Here is a 26,724-nt window from a genome sequence, read left to right as displayed (position 1 = left end):
GTAGGTCCATGAATCGACGACCTTCCTCTATGTCTGATCCGGAAGTATATGGTCTCTCTTCCTCTGTTATTCTTTTTTCCTTCTTCTTTCACACCCCCCACCCCAGTACCATTCTGCTTTGTAAGCTTCCCCTGTTTTCAGCTATGAATTGTATCTGTCCTGTTACCTTAGTGTGGAATGAATGGACACCCTCAGGAACATTTGTATTTTAAGTCTCAGATTTAACTGTAGAATGAAAGATGTGACACCTGCAAAAAAGCTATTTATAGTATTTTTGAATAAGAATAAAGGGCTAGATTTCTTGTGGCAAGTGGGAGAGGGAGGGAAACTATCCCACAGCACTTCTAAAATCTCAACCTCCAGGTACCTTCAGTAACCCAAGGAGCCCTGACCCCTAGGAACAGGCAAAAAAGGGATGAAACAAAACATACAAGGGATCCAATGACAGTATGCAAGCTTACCTTAAACATACGAGGCATTTCCTTTCTCCTTGCAGGAATAAAATCAGAGGGCCAGACTGAACTAACAGAAAACGCTCCATCCCTGAAGGAAAAGCAAGACACTGGGAGTGAGTAGAATCACCGGAAAGTGAATAAAACAATACATAAACATAATCCTCAATTTTAATTTCCCTGATTTTTAACATTCTTTTTTGTAGTAACTGACAGTGGTCAAAATATTGTATCAGCAGTACCCGGCCTGTCGCATATTATCAGAAAACGCAAGTTAACTCTGGGCTTTCCCTGACTCACCATTCACAGGGAACTAGGAAGGAGCACCTGTCTGACTCCAAAGCCATGGTCCCTAGAATATGGGCCATGTGCCCTCAGATCAGCTCATTTGTATATTTTTTAAATGTTACCAAGATAGACTTGACATATAATAAACTGCACATGTTTAAAGTGAACAATTAGGTAAGTTTTGATGTATGTATACACCTGTGAAACCATCACCACACTGTAGGTAATGAACATGTCCATCACCCCCAAAAGTTTCCTTGTACAGCTTTGTAACCCCTACCCCCCATCCTTAGCACTCTTCCCTCCTCCCCCACTGATCTGCTTCCTGTCACTCTAGATTAATTTGCATTTTCTAACATTTTATAGAAATGAAATATACAATATGTGGTCTTTTTGTCTGGCTTTTTCTCAGCATAACAATTTTGTGATGCATTCATGTTGCCACATGGATGAACACTTCATTTCTATGTATTGTTGAGTAATATTTCATTGTATGGATATGCCACAACATATCTGTTCACCCATTAATGGGCATTCGGGTTGTTTCAAGTTTGGGGCTATTTTAAATGAAGCTGTTATGAATGTTCATGTATGTCTTTATGGACATATGCTTTCTCTGGTAGAAATACCTAGGAGGAGAATGACTAGATCATATATTAGGTGTGTGTTTAGCTTTTTATGAAACTGCCAAACTCTTTTTAACAGTGGTTATATGATTTACAAAGCAATATATGAGAGATCTAGGTCCTCCACATCCTCCCAATACTTGAAATAATCTTTTTAATTTTAGTCTTTCTTATGATGTGAAGTGGTACCTCATGGTTATTTTATTTGAATTTACCTAATAATTAATGGTGTTGAGCATGTAAGTATCTGTTATGTGCTTATTTGACATATGTATCTTCTCTATTGAAGTATCTTTTCAAATCCCTTGCACATTTTTTTTAAATTGGGCTATTTTCTTATTATTGGGGTGGCCAAAAATTGCCTTTGGTTTTTAAATAAAAATAAAAGACACATTTTTCATTTTCACCAAGAACTTTATTGTACAATGTATTCACCCTTTTTTTCCACTACCTTCTGCCATTTTTCAGGCAACTCCATAATTCCATCTTCCCAAAACTTTTTATCTTTTTGAGCAAAGAACTGTTCCAGGTGCCTTTTACAGTCTTCCATGGAATTGAACTTTTTTCCATTAAGAGAATTTTGTAAAGACCGAAATAAATGGAAATCCGAAGGTGCAATGTGTGATGAATACGGAGGATGAATCAGAACTTCCCAGCCAAGCTGTAACAGTTTTTGCCTGGTCATCAAAGAAGCAGGCAGCCTTGCGTTATCCTGATGGAAGATTATGCATTTTCTGTTGACTAATTCTGGGCGCTTTTCATTGAGTGCTGCTTTCAGTTGGTCTAATTGGGAGCAGCACTTGGAATTAACCCTTTGGTTTTCCGAAGGAGCTCATAATAGAGGACTCCCTTCCAATCCCACCATATACACTTTGGTGTGGTTTGGTGGTGGTTCATTTCTCTTGCCCCATGATCTCTTCCGTTCCACAGTGTTGTACGGTATCCACTTGTCATTGCCCATCACAATTTGTTGCAAAAATGGAACTTTTTCATTACATTTAAGTAGAGAATCGCACACGGAAATATGGTCAAGAAGGTTTTTTTCACTTAACTAATGTGGAACCCAAACATCAAAGTCATTAACATAACCAAGCTGGTGCAAATGATTTTCAACACTTGATTTGGATATTTTGAGTATGTCGGCTATCTCCCACATAATCATAACGTTGATTGTTCTCAACTAATGCCTCGATTTAATCGCTATCAACTTCAACTGGTCTACCCGACCGTGGAGCATCAGCCAGCAAGAAATCTCCAGCACGAAACTTCGCAAACCACTTTTGACGTGTTTGATCAGTCACAGAAGCATCTCCATACACTGCACAAATCTTTTTTTGCATTTCAGTTGTGTTTTTACCTTTCTTGGAATAATAAAGCATAATGGGCCGAAAATGTTGCTTTTTTCCTTCCATCTTCAATATTAAAATGGCTACACAAAAATCCACCAATTTTGATAAGTTTTTTTTTAATGCACGCTGATATGACAGCTGTCACATACAATCTAACAAAACTGTTTCGAATGAAGTCAAAGACAACTTAGTGCTACTAGAGCCATCTTAGAGAAAAAAACAAATGAACCTTTTGGCCAACCCTATATTAAGTTTTAAGAATTTTTATATATTCTAGATATAAGTCCTGTGCCAGATATTTGATTTGCCTCCAGTCTGCAGCTTTTATTACTTCTCTTGACAATGTATTTCAAGGAGCAGAAGTTTTAAATTTTGATGAAGTCCAATTTATCAATTTTTAAATTTTACCTGTTGTGCTTTATGTTGTATCTAAGAACTATTTGCCTTATCCAAGATCAGAAATGTTTTCTCCCATGTTTACTTCTAGGTGCTTTATAGTTTTAGGTTTTACATTTAGTTCTATGGTCTATTTTGAGTTAAATTTTGTATATTGTAAAAAGTATAAATCAAAGTTGATTTTTTTACACATAGATATCTAAAATTCCAATTTCATTTGTTGCTAGATTTTGCAACTTGTTGAAAATATTGTATATATTAAAGTAACAGAAAATGCAGAAATATAGTTACAAATGTTTTATATATGAAAGTATATTTTATGTGCATGTTAAAAATATATATGTAAATATATTTTATATGTATATTAGAAATATATATATTTGTATATATATTTCTAGGTTTGTTTTTTTTTCTTCAAAGTTGTTTCGGCTCTTCTAACTCTTTTGCATTTTCCTATGACTTTTAGAATCGGCTTGTCAATTTCTACAAAAAGAATTAAGAAGCCTACTGGGATTTTGATTAAGATTGTGTTAAAACTATAGATCAATTTTGAGAACAATCACATTTTTAAAATATTGAGTTCTGCAATGCATGAACACAGTCTCTCTCTCTATTTATTTAGATCTTTGTTAATTTCTTTCATCAATATTTTATAGTTTTCAGTGTACAAGTCTTGCACATCTTTTGTCAGATTTATTTCTAAGTATTTTTTTAAATATTTATTTATTTTATTTATTTTCCTTATTTATTTATTTTTAAATTATTTTTGGCTACGTCAGGTCTTAGTTGCAGCACATGGGATCGTCCTTGAGGCATGAGGGGTCTTTTTGTTACAGCACATGGTCTCTTCGTTGTGGTGCTTGGGCTTCCCTAGTTGTGGTGTGTGGGCTTCTCCCTAGTTGTGGCGCAAGGGCTCCAGAGCACATGGGCTCTGTAGTTTGCAGCACGCAGCCTCTCTCATTGAGGTGCACAAGCTCAATAGTTGGGACTCGCAGGCTTAGTTGCCCCAGGGCATGTGGGATCTTAGTTCCCCAACCAGAGATGGAACCCGTGTCCCCTGCATTGGAAAGCGGATTCTTTACCACTGGACCACCAGGGAAGTCCCTATGTTTTGATGCTATGGCAAATGGCATTACTTATTTAATTTTGATTTCTGATTATTTGTTGCGAGTATAAAGAAATGCAATTCATTTTATATATTGATCAAGCATCCTGCAAACTTGCTGAATTCATTTATTAGTTCTAATAGCTTCTTTGTAGATTACATTGAATTTTCTCCATAGATATTCATTTTGTCTATGAATAATTTTGCTTCCTTCTTTCCAACACGGATGTATTTTATTTCTATTTCTTCCCTGGCCTGGATTTCCAAAACAATGTTAAATAAGTGTGGTGAGATCAAACATCTTTGTCTTGTTCCTGATCTTAGGGAGAAAGCATTGAGTCTTTTGCCACTAATTATGATGTCAGCTGTGGGATTTTCATAGATGCCCTTTATCAGGATGAAGAAGCTCCCTTCTAAGTGTTCATCAAGAATATATGATTTTGTCAAATGTGTTTACTGTATCTACTGACATGATCTTTTTCATTTTTTGATATGGTAAAATACATTGATTTTTTAATATAAACCAGCTTTCCTGAGATACACTACACTTGCTCAAGATGCAATATAATTTTTACATAATATTGGATTCGATTTGCTAACATTTTGTAGTTTTCCTCACATGTATGTGCTGATCAGTAATCTGCTGAATCCTCAAGCTAGATCCTCTGTAGATCCATGCAGAGCTAGTGCATGCTCTCAATCTCTCCCTCCCTTCCTCTCTCCCTCTCTCTCTCTCTCTCTCTCTCTCTCTCTCTCTCTCTCACTCTCTCCTCTCTAGCTCTGTACTTTGTCCTGTGAACTCTGGCTACTGGGTCTCTCTGGACTCTCAGCTTCATCTCTTCAGTTCAGGGAGTTCACCTGGGTCTGCCTGGGATTCCAATTTCTGTGTTATATACTGGAAACTCTCACAAGGCAGTAACCTGGGGCAAGTATAGAGCTCACCTCATTTACTTCCCTTCATTGTCTGATATCCAGAACCTTAAATCAGTTCTTTTGTTATTTCACGGGGAAGGTTAAATATGAATATGGCCCCTGTTACTCCGTCTTGGTTGAAAGTAGAAGTCTGTTTGATTCAGCTCACTTGATAATTTTTGGCTCCTCCAACACTTAAAACAAACTCATTTCTTTCCCCCAATGCTACCATTCTCCATTATATCCCTACAGCTGTCAATGTGACCCTCAGTTTTTCAGTCTTGATGACTTAAAACCTCAGTACCATCTGGTATTGCAACTCTTTTCTTCATCTTCCTTTTTCTGCCACTCACCATGTCCCATGAGGTCACTTTAGTAATATTTCCTGCACCTGTCTCTTCTTTTATAATTCCTGCAGCCACCGCTTTAATGCAGACACTCATTTGATCTGAAGGATGGACAATTGTAAGCTGGACTCCTTGGCTCCAGCACCACTTTAATTTTCCCTGTCCCCAAAATGAAACACACACACACACACACAAACACACACACTCCCAAACCAACTTATTAAAAATCTACATCAAGAGTAACTTTCTAAAGTCACCTTCAAGATTATCTAGTTTCCTGTATCAGTTATTCAAGGTAATACCAAATTTCTGACAAAGATGACATTAGCTGAGGTGAAGAATACAAAACAAAGTTTGTGAGTAAGGAATCAAAATAAGACAGGATGAATGTAGAGACCCACAGAATCTGTGATAAGGAGAAAGTTCAGGCTGAGCAAGCACACAGCCATCACAGTGCAGGTTACACCTGGAAAAGAAGTATAAGGGAATACTATGAATAAATGTCTCACTACCTGGAGCCACAGGAAGTGAAGGGACCACCCAGGGAGTGTGCAGAGAAGGAAGAAAAGAAGGCCAAGGACAGATGCTCAGAGACACTAAGAGAAAAGTGTAGAGGAGCCGAAAAGATGCAGAAGAATCAGGGGGAGCAGAGAGCATATTGCCTTTCCCCGAAGGATACACTTTCTATAAGTTCACTGATTCAATATTCTTTATTAAACACTTAAAGAGTGTCTGGAGTGACATTTGCAACAATGGCAGAGTAAGGATCTCTGAAGATTCTCTCCTTCATAAAAGAAATGAGAAAACTAGCAAAATTCATCAGAAACAACTTTTTTAGAACTCTATAAATTAACCAAGGTTTGTGGCAATCTGAGGAGGATTTATTTAAAATAAAAAAATAACAAAAAGCCGAATCTTGGTAAGAAGTATGAGCTTTGTGGTAGCTTAACTCGCCCTAGTCCCATGCTCCATTTCCAGCTCCTCAGTAGCCTTGAAAAATGGCAGCCTGCATTCACAGTGCATCCTAGAAGCCACTGGACACCTGAGGGACCTGGAAAGAGGAGGAGGAAGGAGAAAGGAGCTGGAGTATTAGGCTTGATTCAGAGGTCTCCCAGGGAAAAGTCTATTCCCCAAGGGGAACTTATAAAAAACTATTTCATGCAAGCATTTTAACTGCATAGCTGCCTATGCAGTGCTTAACAGCTGGACAAAATAATAGATTAACCAAAACTCTTAAAAGGAAAAGTTAGAAAATGAGATATCCATAGGGGTTTTGAAAAGGTCTGACATATTGCTAAGAATCTAGAGCATCATGCACATGCATAGAACTGTGAACATGCCTAGGGTTATGCATATGCTCAGGAAAGACCAGAGAAGGACATAAGTTCTCACCTCTGGCTGACATTGGATGCATAGATAAATGTTTTTCATCAAATTTGGGAGGTTTTCTGCCATTATCTCTTCCAATATTCTTGAGGCTTTGCATAAGTATAACGTGTTGTCAACTGCCTGGCTGAGTGTTGAAGAAGTGACCCCACTTGCACACAGAGCTCTTCAGCAAAGTGTGGGAGATTCACTGGTTCCAGATGTTTAAAGAAATCTCTGCAAAATCATTAGCTAACTACTAAGCTAACAAAGTAGAGACGTCAAATAACTACACATGACTAAGAATAAAGACTTTATAGATTAGTTTGAAAAATTCACTGAACAAACAAACAACAACTACAACAAACAACAATAACAAATCCTGGAGAAGAAGTAGAATTTGATAACTAGAGCTGACAATAGTATTATTTGAAATGTCCAGTTAAAAAAAATATATACTGTATGACTTGCAAGGAAGCATAGAAGTATGACCAATACACAGGAAAAAAGCAATCAATAGAAACTATCTCTGAGGAAACCCAGATGTTGGATTTACCAGACAAAGATTTAAATCAGCTATTTTAAATATGTTTGAAGACCTAAAGGAAATCATGCCTAAAGAACTAAATGAAAGTATGAGAATGATGTCTCACCAAGTAGGAAATATAAATAAGGAAATAGAAAATACGAAAAAGAACCAAACAGAAATTCAGGGGTTGATGAGTACAATAACTGAAATGAAGAATTCACCAGAAGGGGTCAACAACAGAACTGAGCAGGCAGAAAGCAGAATCACTGAACTTGAAGATAGGTCAATTAACATTATCCAGTCTGAAGAAAAGAAAGAAAAAAGAATGAAGAAAAATTAATAAAACCTCAGAGTTCCTTGGGACACCATGAAGAATACTAAAATATATATAATGGGAGTCCCAGAAGGAGAGGAGAAAGAAAAGGGGTCAGAAAGGATAATTGAATGAAAATCTCAAATCAATATATAACCTAACTTTCCATCTTGAGAAACTAGGAAAAGAAGAGCAAACTAAACTCAGAACAAGCAGAAGGAAGGAAATAATAAAGTTTAGAGTGGAAATTAATAAAACAGAGAATAGAAAAATAAGAGAAAATCAAGAAAACCAAAAGTTGGTTTTTTGAAAAGATCAACAAAAATTGATAAACTTTTAGCTAAACTGACCAAGAAAAAATGAAAGAAACCTCAAATTACTAAAGTCAGAAGTAAAGTGGGAACATTACTTCTGACCTTTCAGAAAATAAAAGGGAATACTATGAACAAGTGTATGCTCCCAAAATTAGATAATCTAAAGAAAATGGAAACATTCCTAGAAAAACACAAGGTACTAAAGCTGACTCAAGAAGATGTAGAAAATCTCAGTAGACTTATAACAAGTAAAGAGATTGAACTAACAATCAAAAAATATCCCATAAAGGAACCCCCAGGACCAGATGACTTCACTAGTGAATTCTACCAAACATATTTAATACCAATCCTTCACAAACTCTTTCAAAAATAAAAGAGAAGAGAGTACTTTCCAACTTAATCTGAGGTCAGTAGTATCCTAATACCAAAACCAGGCAAAAATATCACAAGGCAACAAAACTGTAGACCAATATCCTGTGTTAATATAGATGCAAATATCTTAAAAAATTCTGTTGAACCCAATCCAACATATTATAAAAAAGATTAGATACCATGACCAAGTGGGATTTATCCCAGGAATGTATGATTGGTTCTATATACAAGTAACTATTAATGTAATACATCATGAGAATTAAGGGGAAACAATCATGTGATCTTCTCAATAGACACAACAAAAGCATTTGTCAAAATCCAACACCCCTTACAGATAAAAACACTCAACAAACCAGGAAGAGAAGGCTGTTTTCTCAACCTGATAAAGGGCATCAGCCATGAAAAATAATGAAGTATTGATACATGCTACATGGGTGAGTCTTGAAACATTATGCTTAGTGAAAGAAGCCAGTTACAAAACTCCACATGTTGTATGATTCCATTTATATAAAATTCAGAATAGGCAAATCCATAGAGATAGAAACAGATTAATGGTTGCTGGGGCTGGGGGCAGGGGTGAATGTAGAGTGACTGCTAACTAATAAAGGTTTCTTTTTGGTGTGATGAAAATGTTCTAAAATTAGATTGTAGTGATGGTTTTACAACCTTGTGAATATACTAAAAACCACTGGGTTGCCCATTTTTAAATGGTGAATTTTATAATATATGAATTATATCTCAATATAAAGAGCATCTGGTTTTAAGGTTGTATTTCCTTTTCTGCTACACACACACATACACACACACACACACATAAGAATATAAACTTCAGACTAAAAAAAATAAATAAAAAAACTATTACAAATATTACACAATTATAATCCATACCCAAGAGGTAATGATGCAAACTTTAGGCAGATATCTTCTATTTTAAAGGTCACATGGCAATGGAGAAAATTAGAAACTTAACATAAGTTAAATGACAACACTATTTTTAAAAATTTCAGAAACCATTTTTATTCCCAGATTTTTTTGATAAAAAATACTCTCCCTTTCGAAGCTTACCTCATGTCAATCACTTGACTAACTACAACATTGGGTTTTGAGTCTTCTTCTTCATCCATATCATACAGGAAGAGTTTGAAGTCACACACTACAGCCAATGCCCTCTGCCATCCTTTTTTCATCCCTGCTTTCTTTGGAATCTTTAGTTTTTATTTTTCAAAAAACAAATAAAAGCAATCCAAGCTGAAACATCAAATACTACCCAATTATTACATATAAAATTAAAATAATAAAAATGAAAAAAATATGTGTTACAAATCTACCACTTGTTAAAGATTGGAACAGAACTATATAACATAATTCCTTTGAGGACTAAACAATTCTTAGGTTGTGAAAATAAGATCAATACCATTTCCATTAACACTAGTCACAGCGTTGCCTCTACCTAAGATTAAATTCAATTTTGGTAGCCTCAAATTCAACTCAGATTTTAAATATTTCTGAAGAAGATTCTTTCACTTTTAGTTTCATAATTTATTATTACTGACCGGAAGTCAAAATTACACCATTAGAAGGGATTTTAGCATTTGTTCATTGCAAAGTAAGGTCTAAACAGAAAACTTTGGGAAATTTGAAAATATCCTATCGGGGACACTTAAACTTTATTCTGAAATCATATTCTTCAGATGATTTTCAATTGCATATAATTAATATCATATAACATATCATAAATATTTCTGAAAAATATTGTGCACACATTGTGAAAAGTGATTAATAAACTCTTTAAGACTTCATCTGAAACAAAAATATTGACACTTACCCAGACATGGCCTTCATAGGCTGTTCCCATGCCTTTCTGTGAGTCTAGACAGAAGGCACCTTTCTTCTGATGAAAAGGCACGGGACAAATTTTTGGAGCTTCTTCTACACAGGTTGTGTGACATGAGAATCCACATGCTTTTTGAGGGAAATAAAGAGATATGATTGTAGGGGATATGATGGTTTGACTCCCTCAACCCCCATTGCAATTCTGTCTACTACTGTAGAGGTGAAATGCTAAAAACTACATTTCCCAGACTCCCTTGGAACTAAGTTTTGGACCTGATGTAAGCTCCACTAATAAGATAACTCTCTGTAAGACTTTGAGTTGAGTCAAGATGGGAGAGATGCCTGATGTAGCACATCCATTTTACTGGCTTGGATCTTGACAGAGGGAGTGTGAGGTCACAGCTGCAGTGGTGGTTTCTGAATTTGATGGAAGCTCTCTTAACTCTGCAGCAACAGGGTCTTCCCTGACTCTGGCAGAAGTTGCGGGTTCTGAGGGCTGCAGCAGTGGTGGCAGCTTCCAGATTCACCATCTTCTTGCGACAAAGGTGGAGCTGTCCCAGGCTCTGCAGAGACTGAGTAATGCTGGCAGCAGGAGATGCTCCTGGGAGCTCAGCTCAGAGCCTGCCTCTGCTGCCCTAGGAGAATTGTATGGGCACATAATTCCCCATTTAAAATCCTATTTTCTTTAATATGCTAGGACACATTTATGGTTAAGGCATCTCTGACTGTCACAATGCTGAGGGCAGGAAAGTTGTCCTGCTCAGCGCTGTGTGTCCCTGAGTGGACACTCGACAGGACTGGCTGGGGAAACCAATGAGTACAGAGTCTGTTCCCTAGGATGACGTATGAGGTGCCTGTGTAGCACTGTGATCCACTGTTTGATATTTCCAAAAAATATATTTCTTTCTTTCAACGATATCTACTGTAATAAATTCATTGAGTAAAATAAAAGGATTACAACTCAAGGATAGTATTCCATTTTCCTGTCACATAAGCTGGTGGATGTCATCCTCATACTCTACTAGTGCTACAGAGAACAAAATTTCATTAAACACATTTTCCTAATAAGTGTGGCCCTGCCTGCATGGGCAGACTACACAGCATGCCTCCCTGGGGTGCTGTTCACACAGGCTATGAGGGCATGAGGCTCTTTGGAGCTGCACAATGCAGAGGTCCCACCCAAATGCTCCCAAAGATCACCCGTTCATATGAAACAGATTCAGAGGAATTTTTAGTAAAGTAATCAGTTCACCGTCATGCTTCTACAATTCAAAGAGAACGAAATTTCTTCTTACCAACTAAATGCAGTGGACTGAGTGTTTGTGTTCCTTCAAAATTGACATGTTGAAATCCTAATCCCCAGGTGAGGGTATTTGGAGGTGGAGACTTTGGGAAGTCATGGGGGTGGAGCCCTCATGAATGGGATTAATGCACTTAAAAAAGACACCCCACAGAGTTCCCTGGCCCCTTCCACCACATGAGGACACAGCAAGAAGTCAGCAGTCTGCAACCTGGAAGAGGGTCCTCACCAGAACTGGACCATACTGGTGCGCTGATCTCAGACTTCCAGCCAGTGAGGAATATATGACTGTGTTTAGAAGCCACCCAGTCTCTGTGCTTTGTTATGGCAGCTGACTAAACCACCGAGTTGACTAAAACACTTAGGTACAAGTATTATGGCTCTGACTCCATGTGTCCCTTCCTCGGGTCTTACCTTCACAGGTGCAGCCTTGTCTTATCAAGCCCACCATCAGAGATGTGCACTGGTGACACTTGGTGGGAACGGTAAAGGACGTGAGGAAAAACCTGTGGGTCTTATGCTACGAAATGAAGAGACCAAACATACATCGATGGTTAAATAACTATGAAAAGGTGATTCTGGTGATTCCTTCAACCTACCCTGCCCAAAATATCATTATATATGCCAAGAAAAGCAGCTCCCCCTTTTCTTACCAGCATTTAAGATTCTTGCCCTTAATTACTTCATAGTTGGAAAATACTGATTAAAGGATCCAAAAATTACCAAGAAGAGAAGGGAGGAGGAGGAGAAGAAGAAGGAGAATTATTTAAGTGGTGATCAAATGTTCATTACTACTATTTGGAACCAAATAAATAAAGCCTGGCCTTTATTTGAGCTAATATATCCTGAACATTTAAAAATTCTAGATTGATAAATTCTTCAAATGATTCCTTAACTAGGAATGGAGTCAGAATTGCCTATGTATACATATTTTTACTGGGGAGGGGTAGCAAAAATAATATGTTTTTTTTACCTTCTTTGAAAAAAAAGAATAATTTTAAATTTTTTCTCTATAGAAAATTATGTTTCATTTTCTATTATCAATAAAAAAATAATGTGCTCCGGGAATTGGAACACTCCGATTAAGCAAGCCATATTACACTTTCTAGGTGTAGAAACCCCAACAAATAAAACTGCAGATGTCTTCACAAAATTATCAACAATTTGACAATCCACTGTGGATTTTCCATTTCTGTATCATGCCTCTTTGACTTGAAATTACTCTTATCGTAAATTAGCAATATCTAAATTACAATAAAATCCAGTTTCTCCAAATACTAGTTGGGAAATTTTCTCACCTTCATTGTCTCTGTTTCCTGATTTGTGACATGGACAGATTGCAGTCCCTGCCATGGGCCCCGAGTGTGTACAGGGGCTACCTGCTTTTTCTCAGATCTTCAATTTATTCCCCTCTTTTCAGCACCACATGTCACCTCTGCCTCCTAAAGGACTTGGTGTCCCTAATCCCTGAATCCTTCTAGGTTTCCAAAGTATTAATTATCTTGTGACTTTTTGGCAAGTCATTTCTAAGCACCTGACATTCATATTTCTCAGCTCTCCTAACCCCTCACTCAGGTTCTTCCATCTTTCAAAATTATGTTGACTTATTTGTCTACTCTCTCCCTTTAGTCTGTTTAACAAGTTTCATTAGAAAGCAAAAGTGTAGGCATTTTTGAATCTACTATGTTTAACCAGAAGTCTCCAAGAAAAAAGGAAGAAAAGAAAGAAGGGAGGAAAGGAGAAAGGGAGGGAGGGAAGGGGAGAGGGAGGGAGGGAGGGGTTAGAGACCAAAACGAACTTATTCTCATTTTTCAAGGACCTGCTAAGTTTATAACTAAATCAAGTACCTGAGTTGGAAAGAGGATTCTATTATGATATTCCTTTCTCTTTATCGTTGGTGTGTGAACTGGAAGGTGAGCAGAATCTGTGATCTGAATCAAAGAGACAAAAATAAATATAGGCAAGTTACCTATGTCACCAAAATTATAAGAATTAAATTATTTCTCAAGTAAGACAAAAGAATAATATTTGTTAGACAAAAACACAATAAAAAAAACAAATAAAAATAAATAAATAAAAAATAAAAAAAACACAATAAAACTAAAATTCTCACAAAGCTGAAAATATATTTTAAGTAATTTAAATCTATGCTTTCAATTTCTACAAACAAAATATATGTATATTTCATATACTTTATATCAATTTGGCTATTTTTAAATGTGTGTCACAGCATGTGCATGTAGACTACATTAAAAGGAGAATATTAATCATAAACATATTTAAAGATACTTTCATTAAGTAGATATATGATCAGAATCTTCAAAAGATTTCTTGAACTACTTGTCTTATAAACGTAGAAGGGATTTATGGCTGTAAATACGTAGAAATACATTAAAATCAATTATAGAGGGTTCAGCAAGATTTTGTGAATACTAATAATCTAAAAATGGGTGCAGGTAACTTAGATTACATTTCTTAAATTAGACTTCAAAAGCATATGAAATTTAGCTGTCTATATGATATAAAATTTTTCTTTCCGAGGAAATAGTAGAAAATACGTTTTGAAATGGAAAGAATTGGATGCTTACAGATGTTACTGGGGAATAAGGTTTGATTGTAAGTGAAGATGCTGCACAGCTGAGCAGAGCATATAAGTACATAGACTTGAATAATGACAAGTACGATGGAGAAAAAATACAAGAAATTGATAGTAAATGCAGGAGATTCAGAACATTTGCCAAATTTTCAAAGTTATGAAGAAAAAAATGCCTCTTTACTATGCATCCCAATAAATAGACTTTTTCATATGGATTCATAGAATGAATATAATAAAGAATCCCTCCTATGAGGCAATTTATTGATGCCTTAGCTCCAATTTAATTTAATTTTATTTAAAAAGAGACTATCTTCAGTCCGAAGGGGGGGGGGGAAATTATCATATCAGTTGATGCAGAAAAAGTATTTGACAAAATTCAACACCCATTCATGATAACTCTCTACACGCTAGGAATAGAAGAGACTTCCTTAACCTGATGAAGGGCATTTACAAGAAATTAAGGCAAGCACTACCACTAATGATGAAAAACCAAATGCTTTCCCCTAAGAATGGAAACAAGGCAAAGATGTTCACTATCACTTTTCCTATTCAGGCAGAATAAGAAATAATAAGCAGTACCATACTGTCTTGATTACTGTAGCTTTTCAGTATAGTCTAAAGTCAAGGAGCCTGATTCCTCCAGCTCCGTTTTCCTTTCTCAAGATTGCTTTAGCTATTCAGGGTCTTCTGTGTTTCCATACAAATTGTGAAATTTTTTGTTCTAGTTCTGTGAAAAATGCCATCGGTAGCTTGATAGGGATTGCATTGAATCTGTAGATTGCTTTGGGTAGTATTGTCATTTTCACAGTATTGATTTTTCCAGTCCAAGAGCATGGTATATCTCTCCATCTGTTTGTATCATCTTTAATTTCTTTCATCAGTGTCTTATAGTTTTCTGCATACAGGTCTTTTGTCTCCTTAGGTAGGTTTATTCCTAGGTATTTTACTCTTTTTGTTGTAATGGTAAATGGGAGTGTTTCGTTAATTTCTCTTTCATATTTTTCATCATTAGTGTATCGGAATGCAAGAGATTTCTGTGCATTAATTTTATATCCTGCTACTTTACCAAATTCATTGATTAGCTCTAGTAGTTTTCTGGGAGCATCTTTAGGATTCTCTATGTATAGTATCATGTCATCTGCAAACAGGGACAGCTTTACGTCTTCTTTTCTGATTTGGATTCCTTTTATTTATTTTCCTTCTCTGATTGCTGTGGCTAAAACTATGCAAAGCTATGTTGAATAATAGTGGTGAGACTCGACAACCTTGTCTTTTTCCTGATCTTAGTGCAAATGGTTTCAGGTTTTCACCATTGAGAATGATGTTGGCTGTGAGTATGTCATATATGGCCTTTATTATGTTGAGGTAAGTTCCCTCTATGCCTACTTTCTGGAGGGTTTTTATCATAAATGGGTATTGAATTTTGTCAAAAGCTTTTTCTGCATCTATTGAGATGATCATATGGTTTTTCTGCTTCAATTTGTTAATATGGTTTATCACATTGATTGATTTGTGTATATTGAAGAATCCTTGCATTCCTGGGATAAACCCCACTTGATCATGGTGTATGATCTTTTTAATGTGCTGTTGGATTCTGTTTGCTAGTATTTTGTTGAGGATTTTTGCATCTATGTTCATCAGTGATATTGACCTGTAGTTTTCTTTCTTTGTGACATCTTTGTCTGGTTTTGGTATCGGGTGATGGTGGCCTCATAGAATGAGTTTGGGAGTGTTCCTCCCTCTCCTATATTTTGGAAGAGTTTGAGAAGGATACATGTTAGCTCTTCTCAAAATGTTTGATAGAATTCGCCTGTGAAGCCATCTGGTCCTGTGAAGCCATCTAGGGGTGGGATAGGGAGGGTGAGAGGGAGGGAGCTGCAAGAGGGAAGAGATATGGGGATATATGTATATGTATAGCTGATTCACTTTGTTATACAGCAGCAACTAACATAACAGTGTAAAGCAATTATACTCCAATAAAGATGTTAAAAAAAAGAAAAAGAAATAATAGGCATACAGATCAGAAAGCAAGAAATCAAACTATCTTATTTGCAGATGACATGATTAATTATCTGAATAGAAAATGCCTAGTAATGTCAAAGAAAAAGAAAATCTTGAACTGTTAAATGAATTTGACAAAGTCATGACACAAAATTAACACAAAAATTAATCATATTTCTACATAAGAGCAATAAATAACTGGAAATAGACTTTTTTACTGAGACTTAATTTTTTTAGAACACTCTAGGGTTCATAACAAAATTGAGGGGAGAGTACAGATATTTCCCATACAGCCCCTGCCCCACACAAGGATAACCTCTCCCTTTATCAAAATCCCCCAGCATAGTGGTACATTTGTTACACTTGATGAACCTACACACACACATCGTAATCACACGAAGTCCATAGTTTACATTAGGGCTTACTCTTGGCTTTGTACATTCTATGGGTTTGGACAGATGTATAATGACATATGTTTATCATTATGGCACCATACAGAATAGTTTCACTCTCATAAAAATCTTCTCTACTCTGCCTGTTCATCACCTTACCTCCAACCCCTGGAAACTACATGATCTTTTTACAGCATGTAGTTTTGCCTTTTCTAAAACGTCATATAGTTGGAATCATACAGTATGTAGCCCTTTCAGATTGGCTACTATCACTTGGTAAGATGCACTTTAGATTCCTATGTCTTTTCATGGCTCCATAACTCATTTATTTTTATCACTAAATAATATTCTATTGTCTTGACGTATCACAGTTTATTTATCCAGTCACCTACTGAAGGACATCTTGGTTGCTTCCAAGTTTGGGCAATTATAAATAAAGTGGCTATATACATCCACGTACAAGATTTTGTGTAGAGGTAAGTTTTCATTTCATTCGGGTAAATACCAAGGTGCTAAACTGCAGGATTGTTTGTTTTCTTATTGTAGAGTTTTAAGAGTTCTTTGTATGTTTTGGATAACAGTTCTTTATCAGATTTGTCTTTTGCAAATATTTTCTCCCTGTCTGTGGCTAGTCTTCTTAGTCTCTTGACATTATCTTTTGCAGAACAGAGGTTTTTAATTTTAATAAAGTCCAGCTTATCAATAATTTAGTGGATCATGCTTTTGGTTTTATATTTAAGAACTCATTACCAATCTCAAGGTCAATGAGATTTTCTCCTATGTTGTAGTTTTGCATTTTATATTTAGGTTTATGATCAATTTCAAATTAATTTTTATAAAGAATGTAAGGTCTGTGTCTAGGTTTATATTTTTGCATGTGGATGTCTAGTTGTTCCAGCACCATTTGTTGAAGAGACTCTCTTTGGTCCACTGTATGCTTCTGGGCTCTTTATTATATTCCATTGATCTACTTGTCCATTCTTTTGCCTTAAAAAGGATTGAAATTCTGACACATGCTGTAACATAGATGAAATGTGAAGATATTAAGTGAAATTAGCCAGACAAAAAGGGGCAAATATTGTATGATTCTACTTATATAAAATATATAGAATAGGCAAATTCATAGAGACACAAAGTACTTCAGAGTTTACCAGGGACTGAAGGGAAGGGAAATGACAAGTTATTGTTTAATGAGGATAAAACTTACTTCTGTGCAGGGAGATGGAAAAGTTTGAGAAATAAATACTGTAATGGTGATGTTTGCAGAACATTGTGAACGTAATTTATGCCACTGAACTCTACACTTAAAATGAATAAATAGAAAATTTTATGTTATGTATATTTTACAACAAAACAAATAAGTAACTAAAAATAGCTCATATGTGACAGAAGTGACATTACAAATTATTAGGGAAATGATAGACTAGTCAGTGAATGGTACTTGGACAACTAGCTTTCATGGTATCAGGGTGGCAAAAGTTAGATTCCTACTTCATAGCAAACAAAGATATAATTTCCTGGTGACTTAAGGACCTAAATGCAAAAAAACAAAACTTTAAATCTTTTCAAACCTTTGGGGACAGAAAGATACTATAGAAATGGATTTCTTAGAAAACAATTAAAAAGCTCAAGCAATAAAAGGAAAGACTGATAAATTTTAGTAATTAGAATTAAAAATCTCAAATGTCTCAAAAACAAAATTTCAAATGTCTAGTAGCAGCAACGGTTGACATGGGTATAACAAAATGAGAAGTCTTACATGCTGCTAAGTGAGAGTGGAAACTGGTTTTTAAAAACTCTATTGCCCAGCAAGGTGAGAAGAGCATGCACATGGAGGGTAATTTAAGGTGGGGACGCAGAGCCCATGTAGTGTGAGAAGTGATGGGTTAGCTGCAGAGATGGCAGATTGGTCACAGAGAATAGAGTCACTCAAATAATAAGCATATTGAGAATAATAAAAGGCAAGTTTCTCACTGTCATCATAGAAAGGAGTTACAAATATGGAAAGAGAGAAAACCAGAATGAACCCTATAACACTGGATTGAAATTAGAGGTATGAACATGTGTATGAACTCATAGTTTTTATAGGTAAGTAAGTAGACAGGTAGGTAGAGATGATAGATGGACAAATAGATGATAAATAGATACATATAGAGAGACTGATATATAATATATTTTTCTCCATCTCTATCCAATAAAAAGTTCTGGAATACTGATACCCCAATAGCAATAAACACACCTAACACCCAGATATTGACTTCTAAATACCATTTTCCACTAAAAGCAATCAGAGTGCCTTGGAGAAATGGCTAAATCTAGGGCTGGGAAAATACAGATGACCTGTACAGCCATTTGAACGCCAGAATAAATTAAGACTATAATGGATTATAAGCCATGGATAAAATTAAAAATACTATGTGTCCATACAGATAAAAATGAATTGCAAGTTTGGTGAGAAATGGGGTACTTACCATTTCAGAGTACCTCTCTACAAAGTACTTATTAATTACAAAGGAGAAAAAGTAACTTCAACATGGAGAGGCCTGGAAAAATCTCACCTTAGTGCAGAGGTCAAAGTAAACATCATCAATAATGGAATAAATCAAAATCATATACCACCTGATAGGATACAATGAGAAGACCCCAGTATCACTTCTGCGATATTCTTAACAAAGATGCATAATCTGAATCAAGTCGTGAGGAAACACTTGTATAAAAAGAGAGACATTCTCTTTTACACCAGCCTGTGACTTTCAAGAGTATCAAGGTAATGAAGTAAAAGAAAGACTAAGAAACTCTTCTATATGGAAAGAGACTAATGAGAGATGACAACCAAAAGCAAAGTACAATTTTGAACTGCATCCTTTTGCTATAATGGACACATGGGGACAGTTGGTGACACCTGAAGTGGTCTGAGGATTAGATGATAGTAATGCATCAATGTTAGTGAGATGGTTGTATTATATATGTATAGGAAGTAGGAGAATATTCTTATTGGTCAGAGTACAAGATAAAGAACTCAAGGTGATGGAAAATCAAATGACAACTTTCAAATAGTCTAGGAAAAATAAATTTATACTCTATTTGAAATATTTCTGTAAAATTTGTGATTGTTTCAAAAAAATTAAGCCATCAGTTGGCAAAATTTTACATTGAAAATATGCATTTCACCACCCAACAACTAACAAATTCTCCCATATATATATAGGCAAGTGGGTCCCAACAGGCTCATTATAATAGAGAAATTGTAATAAGGAAAAAAAGTCATCAACCGATCAAAAGGAGCATGGTTATGTGAATCCAAGTATATTTATACACTGGAATACTACACAGAAGTTAAAATTAATGAGCTGTTTTGACATGAATAAATAGTGTGAAAATAATAAGTTGTAAAACAATAGGGATAATATTTGTGTGTTTTAAGCAGACCAAGAAATCCTGTGAACTTGAAGGATACATGCTTATGATATAAAATATAAGAAGGTGAAGGGAAGAATGCACACCATTTCAGAATATTCAATCACCTCCCAGGAAAAAGAAGAATGAAGTTAGATGGGCTCAACTGTTCAGTATCAAATTAATTTTCTTTTTATCTGAATCAAAAATGGCAAACTGTTTTGCTAAATTTGTGGGTAGTAGGTATATGGGCTTGTGATAGATTATTCTTAGATTATTCTTTGTACCTTCTTCCATGATGGAAATATTTTATTATTAAAAATTTAAAACAATAAAATAAAAGTGTTATCAAAATTTTAGAGGCTCTGAGCAGAATTTGAAAACAAGGTCTGGCCTGGCTATAAACCACACTGAAATTTTCCAAAGCAGACCACATGTCTCCAGAAGAACTCTCCAGCTAGCCTCCAGGATTCCACAATGTGCAGCAAAGAACCCTGCCCAGATTATTCAGGGTGAATGAGATGCAGAGAAAGAAGGGAATAGCATTTTTGAAGAGGGAGAATATGAGCTGGGAGACACCAAACCCTTTCACTTGAGGAAACATTTTCTTTTGCAGAGAGTCAAGCTCTCTGATTAACATGAAGGGCAAATAGTTGTTTTATGTCCCATTATATAGGAGATATGAAATTATCTTTAATTTTAAGTGCAGTCGCAAATGTATTTCTTTGTTTTGTTTTTGTTTGTTTGTGGTTTCTTGCATGATGGATGGCCTCTGAGGGCTATTTGTATTTTTTGTTTGTTTTTTTTTTTTTGATTTTATATTATAGTTGATTTACAATGTTGTGTTAGTTCCAGGTGTACAGCAAAGTGATTCATTTATACATATAAACATATCCATTCTTTTTCAGATTCTTTTCCATATAGGTTATTACAGAATACTGAGTAGAGGTCCTTGTGCTATAAAGGAGGTCCTTGTTGATTATCTATTTTATATATACTAGTGTGTATTTGTTAATCCCAAACTTCTCGTTTATCCCTCCCCCCCCCATGTTTCCCCTTTGGCAACCATAAGTTTGTTTTCGAAGTCTGTGAGTCTGTTTAGCAAATGTATTTTTATGCCTTACATAATACCAGACTTGATGTTATGATATGATTGTGTAAAATATTCCTGTTATAGCATGACTCTGTAATGTTAATTAAAACAATGCAAATAACAAGAAAATTTTCCCTGCCAGACCATGTCCGCTCATGCTTTGTACCACAAGTTTTACTGACCATTTCATCATTCACCTAACTGTGCTCTCTGCTCTTTTAAATCCTCGCTTCATAGTAGACCCCATCATTAAGTTCTCTGTTCAAGTGCAGGTAGAATTTTTTTCTTTTTTCACTGATTTTCAGGAGCAGTTTTCTCATTTGAATTTCAAATCTTCCTGTGTTATCAGTTAAACTTAATATTCTCTATAGACTCTTCCTAAGCAATGCATCTGATTAGGAGAGAAACAGCAATGTTTCTGAATGGGATTCAGTCTCCCTTTGTTTGTTACAAGTGAAAAGTTCTGAAGCAAAGCTACCCCAGAGAGGCACCTTCACTGGGTCTGCTTCGTCTCCACTGCATGAGGATGGAGATGTGGATCTGGAACTGATGTAAAACTTGATATTTAGATTCTGTTCAAATATGTTCTCAATTGGATCAGCCTAGAAAAACAAGTTAGGGAAAACAAAATTTTAAGAGATCACTGTGAAGAATTCAGGACTCTTAATGGAAGTCATGAACATTACAATGCTTCCTAATAATGGGTGAAAAAATTATTATTTTAGTATATTTGTTAGAAATATATCAACCTACAAAACCATAGCCATAATGCTTCAATAGTGGACACAGCTGTTCCCACCTGCACCTTCTCTTTAGCAGGTGCTGTTGCACATCCATCATTCCATCCCATGTGGAGGTACCATGACATAAAAAAAATAAAAATAAAAAAAAAAATTGAGCAGGTAGATTTCATCCACAGTGGGTAATAGAGAAATGAACTAGAAACTAAAGATAAGAATTCTATCCCTGAGGGTACCTAGTAAAAAGATTCAGAATATATCACCCCAAAATATGCCACTTTGACATATTAATTATTTGAATTAAAATACTTGAGAAACAGCCATGCAAGGACACTGTGACCCTCCTTTGTCCTCCTGAAGGCAAGATATAGACCTCCCCTGTGAAAGGCACCCTCCCTGTACCAGGAGGAGGGAAGACATTCTTATCACCAGACACAGCGAATTTAAGGCCATGAAGCCTGCATAAACAAACCTTGTTAAACAACCCATATCTTCCTTGTTACTTCACCATTCATTACCCATAACCCAAACCACTTTGTCTATCAATTCTTCACAAATTTACTGTTTCTTTGACTAAAAAAGTGTAAAAGCTTCTTACTCTGGTCACTTCAGGTCTTCTTTCTCTTGGGAAGGCTCCCATGTACATGTAAAAATTCAATGAAATGTGTATGCTTTTCTCCTGTTAATCTGTCTTGCGTCAATTTAAGTCTTAGGCCCAGCCAAAGACCCAAAGAAGGTAGACAAGAATTTTTCCTCCCCCACACCAGATTAGGCATTAAATGAAAGTAAAAGAAACTAATCATTGTGATTAATAATTGTGACTAATGGTGCAAATGCAAACCCCTGCTTATTTCACAGTGTAGAAATACTGGCACTCAGGGGTCGCCATCTTTTATGTTTAGAAATTTTTAAACTTTACTTTGGAAGATCATATTGTTACCAAGCCGGCTCGCCACATGACAGGCCAATAAATTGGGAGACAAGGTGCTGAGGCAAGGAATAAGGACTTTATTCGGAAAGCCATCAGGCTGAGAAAATGGCAGACTAGTGTACCCAAAAAACCCATCTTATGGGGTCTGGTTGCCAGTTTCTTTTATAGAACAGAGAGGGGGAGGAGGGGAGGAAGTAAAGTGAAAAGGCCATTTATCTTGCAAAATATCTCCTGCTCACTTGGCCCGCATTGGGGAGGGGATGTGTTAATTTCTTCTTTTCTGTAGCAATTCACAGGTGGGCAGGGTCAGAATGTCTCCCTGTGAGGTGAACAAAGGCCTTTTAGTTTAACAGTCAGGAAGAGGGGCAGGGTTCCCTGTGGCAGGCCAGTGATTGTAACAATAACAAAAACAATGAAAAGCAAACGTTAAAGTAAAAGAAACAGAATCATGGAGTCAGAATTTGCTCTTCCCTGTTACACTATAGTGAATAATTTAGTGAGGAGGCTATAGGGCAGCCCTCCTGGAGTTGCATACACTCCATATGGTACTTCATATGGTTCTAGAGAATAAAAATAGTGTTTTGCTATTTTCTTTACACATAATATGTAATATACATGAGATGGTTGTGGTGGTGATAGCAGTTGATAACTGGGATTTAGGGGTGGGGGGAGCTGGTAGAGATTATAGAAAGGCTAACACAGCCCTGAGCACACCTTAGTCATAGACTCTTAGAAAGTCCTATGGGTTTGTATGAGCACGTTTTTTGGCTAACAGAATAAACTCTCTTTAGAGAATAAGGCCAAATAATAAGGAACAGAAATAATAGATGATGTGCAAAGCAAAAAACTTTGGTTAGTAAATTACTTCTTAAGCTTACTTTCATTTCAAGGTGGCATCAGATATGTGGCTTAAATCCCCAAATGCCCAGTTTATTTTCTCAGTATCTTCCATTGTTAATTCATGTGACCACTGTTATGAAATACAGTGTACTACTATTCATATAACATTTGATTAATTTTTTTTTTTTTTTTAGTGTGGCGAATTTAAAAGTCCGCTTTTGGATTGATTCCTGGTACGATTTTCTATGTGGCTAATACTTTAGAGATCAACAAGTCTCCCAACAAAATACTTGAGCCCAACACTGAAGGCTGGAACTTTAAAACCAGCGAGATTTGCCTGTTGCTAATAGACGTGTTTCCTGGTAGGGCCATGAGCCTCACTGGGACAGAGTCCTCATCCACCGTGCGTGTGCAACTCTCAGCACAATGCCTGGCACAACTGAAACTCAAGTCTTCCCACCTCCATTAGCTGCCTTCTCCATATGCCACCCTCCCACCCTCAGATCACAGCCACATCCTTCACAATCACTACCCTCTACTTCACCAGCTGGTCTGTTTATATCCTCTCTCTCTCTCCTTTTTTTTTTTGCAAACTAGTTTTTCAGTGTGAGGTGTAGCAACTAAATGAAAAAAGGGCATAACTCAAATATATAATGCTAATTAAGTATTATGATGCAAACAACCAGGGACATACCACCTATGGCAAAAGAAGCCCCTCTTGTGTCCCAGTCAACTGCCTTCCTTCCCCAGAGGAAACTACCTTTGATCATCTCTTTGCATTTGTTTAGAATTTTAGCACATTACATCTGCATCCCTAAACACTACTGTAGTGCAAGTGCCTGACATTAAACTTTGGATTGTAGTGTAAGTGCATGATATTAAACTTTGGATTGCTGAGGCATCCATTACAAAAGACATCCATTGTGAATAAACATCTTGCCTGCCTATGACTCAGCTACCAGCATAACAACCATATAAGGAGTTGTCACCCCCAGCCATGAAGTTTCCTTTCAGAAAGCCCTCAGCAACCTAGATAACTGACCACTTGAGCCACCCGTTTATCCCTTCCCATGCCTTGAATCCTGCTCTTAAGCTTTAAATTAGACAATAGTGAAACCCTGAAACCCGAGACACCCTACCCTCCATCCTAACAAAAGCAGAGCCCTGGGTCCACTTTCTCTCCCATTCTCTCTACTTGCCACCTCGTTGTGTGGCCACTGGGTATGCCATATACCCTCCAGGACCTGTGAGTGATCAATCCTGTTCCTCAAAGTTCTCTGATAGTTTTTACTGAAGCACATCCTGCTATCATAATAAGAACCAAAAGGCTTGGTCCAGCCACAACAATGGCCCCTGTGGTGGTGGAGAGGAATGTCTGTGGGACTCACTACAAGTACTATGGCCCAGGTGAGTGCCCCGGGCATTCCTAGCCAAGAGCATCACTACCAATAGGCTGAGACTAACACAAAAACCATAGTTTAATTTTGCTCATAGTGTGTTCTTTTTTGTGCCTGGCTTTTTTCACTCAACATTATGCTGAGAGATTCATTCATGGTGTTGTGTGCAGCTATAATTTATTCATTTTTATTACTATAGTGTATTCCATTATATTAACATAACATAATTTCTTTATTCATTCTACACTTTGATGAACACTTGTGTTTTAGCTGTTACAAACATTCTTCTACGTATCTCCTTGAATAAAATGTGCAAGCATTCCTGTAGGATGTATTTCTAGAAATGAAATTATAGTATATGCAGGTTCATATTGCTTCAAATACTCACCAGCACTTGCTTTTATAGTCATTTTATTTTAATTATTTTAACTAGTGGCATCTCATGAGGTTTAGAACTTTTAATACGTTTATTGTCTATTTGGATTTCCTCTTTTATGAGTAGCCTGTTAAATTTCTTGCCACTTTCCCACTGGGTTGACTGTCTTTTTTGTATTGATTTACAGGGCTCCTCACATATTCTGGATATGAGCCTTTGTTAGTTGTATGTGTTACAAGTATCTATCTCCACTCTAAGGCTTGTGTTTTAATGGTCTTTTTCCCACTGTTCTACACTACTAGCATTATAATAAATTAAGTATTCCTAATACATTTTTTCTGGGAACTGTTGTGTTCCACTGGTCTACGTGTCTATGCTTTTGCAAATACCATACGGTTTTAATTACTGTAGTTTTATAATGTCTTGATACTTTTTAGTGCCAATTTGTTCTTCAAAAGCATCTTTACTTTCTTGGTTTTTTGTGTTTCCATATAAATTGCGAATTCCATTAAAAAATAGGATTTTAATCAAGATTATATTGAATCTTGATATATTATATTGAATCTTCAATCTTGATGGAATCTTGATTGAACTGATATATTATCAGTTAAGGGAGAATTAATATCTTTATAATATTCAGTCTTTCAATCTAGGGTTATAGTGTTACTCTCTATTTAATTTAGGCCTTTTCAAGTGTCTCTCTTTAAATTTTATAATATTTCTTCCTAGAGGCCTTTTAGCTATTGTTAGATTTGTTTCTAAATACTTGATTTCTTATGCTATTGTAAATGGTGTGTGTTTAAAAAGGTAATTATTTAATATTTCTTCTTCGTCTATAGAAAGACATTTGAGTATATTGATGTGATGTATATCTATTTCTGTATATTACATTGTAGTCAATATATTCTCTACATACAATATACTCTGTATATTGATTTTTGTATATTGACATGGTAGTTAACCACCTTGTGAAACTCTTTTATTAATTCTAAAAATTTATTGAAAGACCCTCCATTTCATAATGATTAGAAATAGTCATAGCAGGCATCTTTGTGGTGTCCCTAAATATAAAAATGGAAAAGTTTCAGTATTTTACCACCAATTACACTGTTTGCTATGAATTCTGTTGCTGGTGCTGATACCTTCCATCAGATTAAGGAAGTTCTTTTCTATTTCTAGTTGGGAAGAGGGGTTTTGCTTTTGTTTTTGTATCATAAAAGATTGTTGAATTTTATCAGATGTTCTTATACTTTTATTGATATATGGTTTTTATTTTTAATCTGTTACTATGTTATGCTCATTCATTTTCTAAAGTCAAACTTTGTGTATCAGGGATAATACCAAATTAGTCATGCTGTGTTATTCTTTTTATATATAACCGGATTCCATTTAGCAATGTTTTTTAAAGAATTCATTATGTTCAGCATTTCATGGGAATTCCCACTGTAGAGCTAAGAGTGT

General features: G+C 35.9%; 1 protein-coding gene across 1 annotated transcript in view; it reads right to left on the bottom strand.

Annotated features, from left to right (window-relative positions):
• Nucleotides 1–522: 522 nt before the first annotated feature.
• LOC132367680 (serine/threonine-protein kinase MRCK alpha-like) overlaps nt 523–26,724 on the bottom strand; it is a 43,628-nt gene continuing 17,426 nt past the window's right edge. The window contains exons 6-11 of the mRNA XM_059926278.1: nt 21,471–21,581; nt 13,349–13,432; nt 11,916–12,021; nt 10,194–10,330; nt 9,434–9,573; nt 523–562 (exon numbers count right to left, since the gene is read on the bottom strand). Coding sequence (XP_059782261.1) covers nt 523–562; nt 9,434–9,573; nt 10,194–10,330; nt 11,916–12,021; nt 13,349–13,432; nt 21,471–21,581 — 618 coding nt within the window. The remainder of the gene's footprint in view (nt 563–9,433; nt 9,574–10,193; nt 10,331–11,915; nt 12,022–13,348; nt 13,433–21,470; nt 21,582–26,724) is intronic.

Source organism: Balaenoptera ricei, chromosome 6, assembly GCF_028023285.1.
Source record: "Balaenoptera ricei isolate mBalRic1 chromosome 6, mBalRic1.hap2, whole genome shotgun sequence".
Classification (NCBI taxonomy): Eukaryota; Metazoa; Chordata; class Mammalia; order Artiodactyla; family Balaenopteridae; genus Balaenoptera; species Balaenoptera ricei.
Note: the sequence above shows the minus strand (reverse complement) of the source record. Positions and strands in the feature narration are given on the sequence as shown.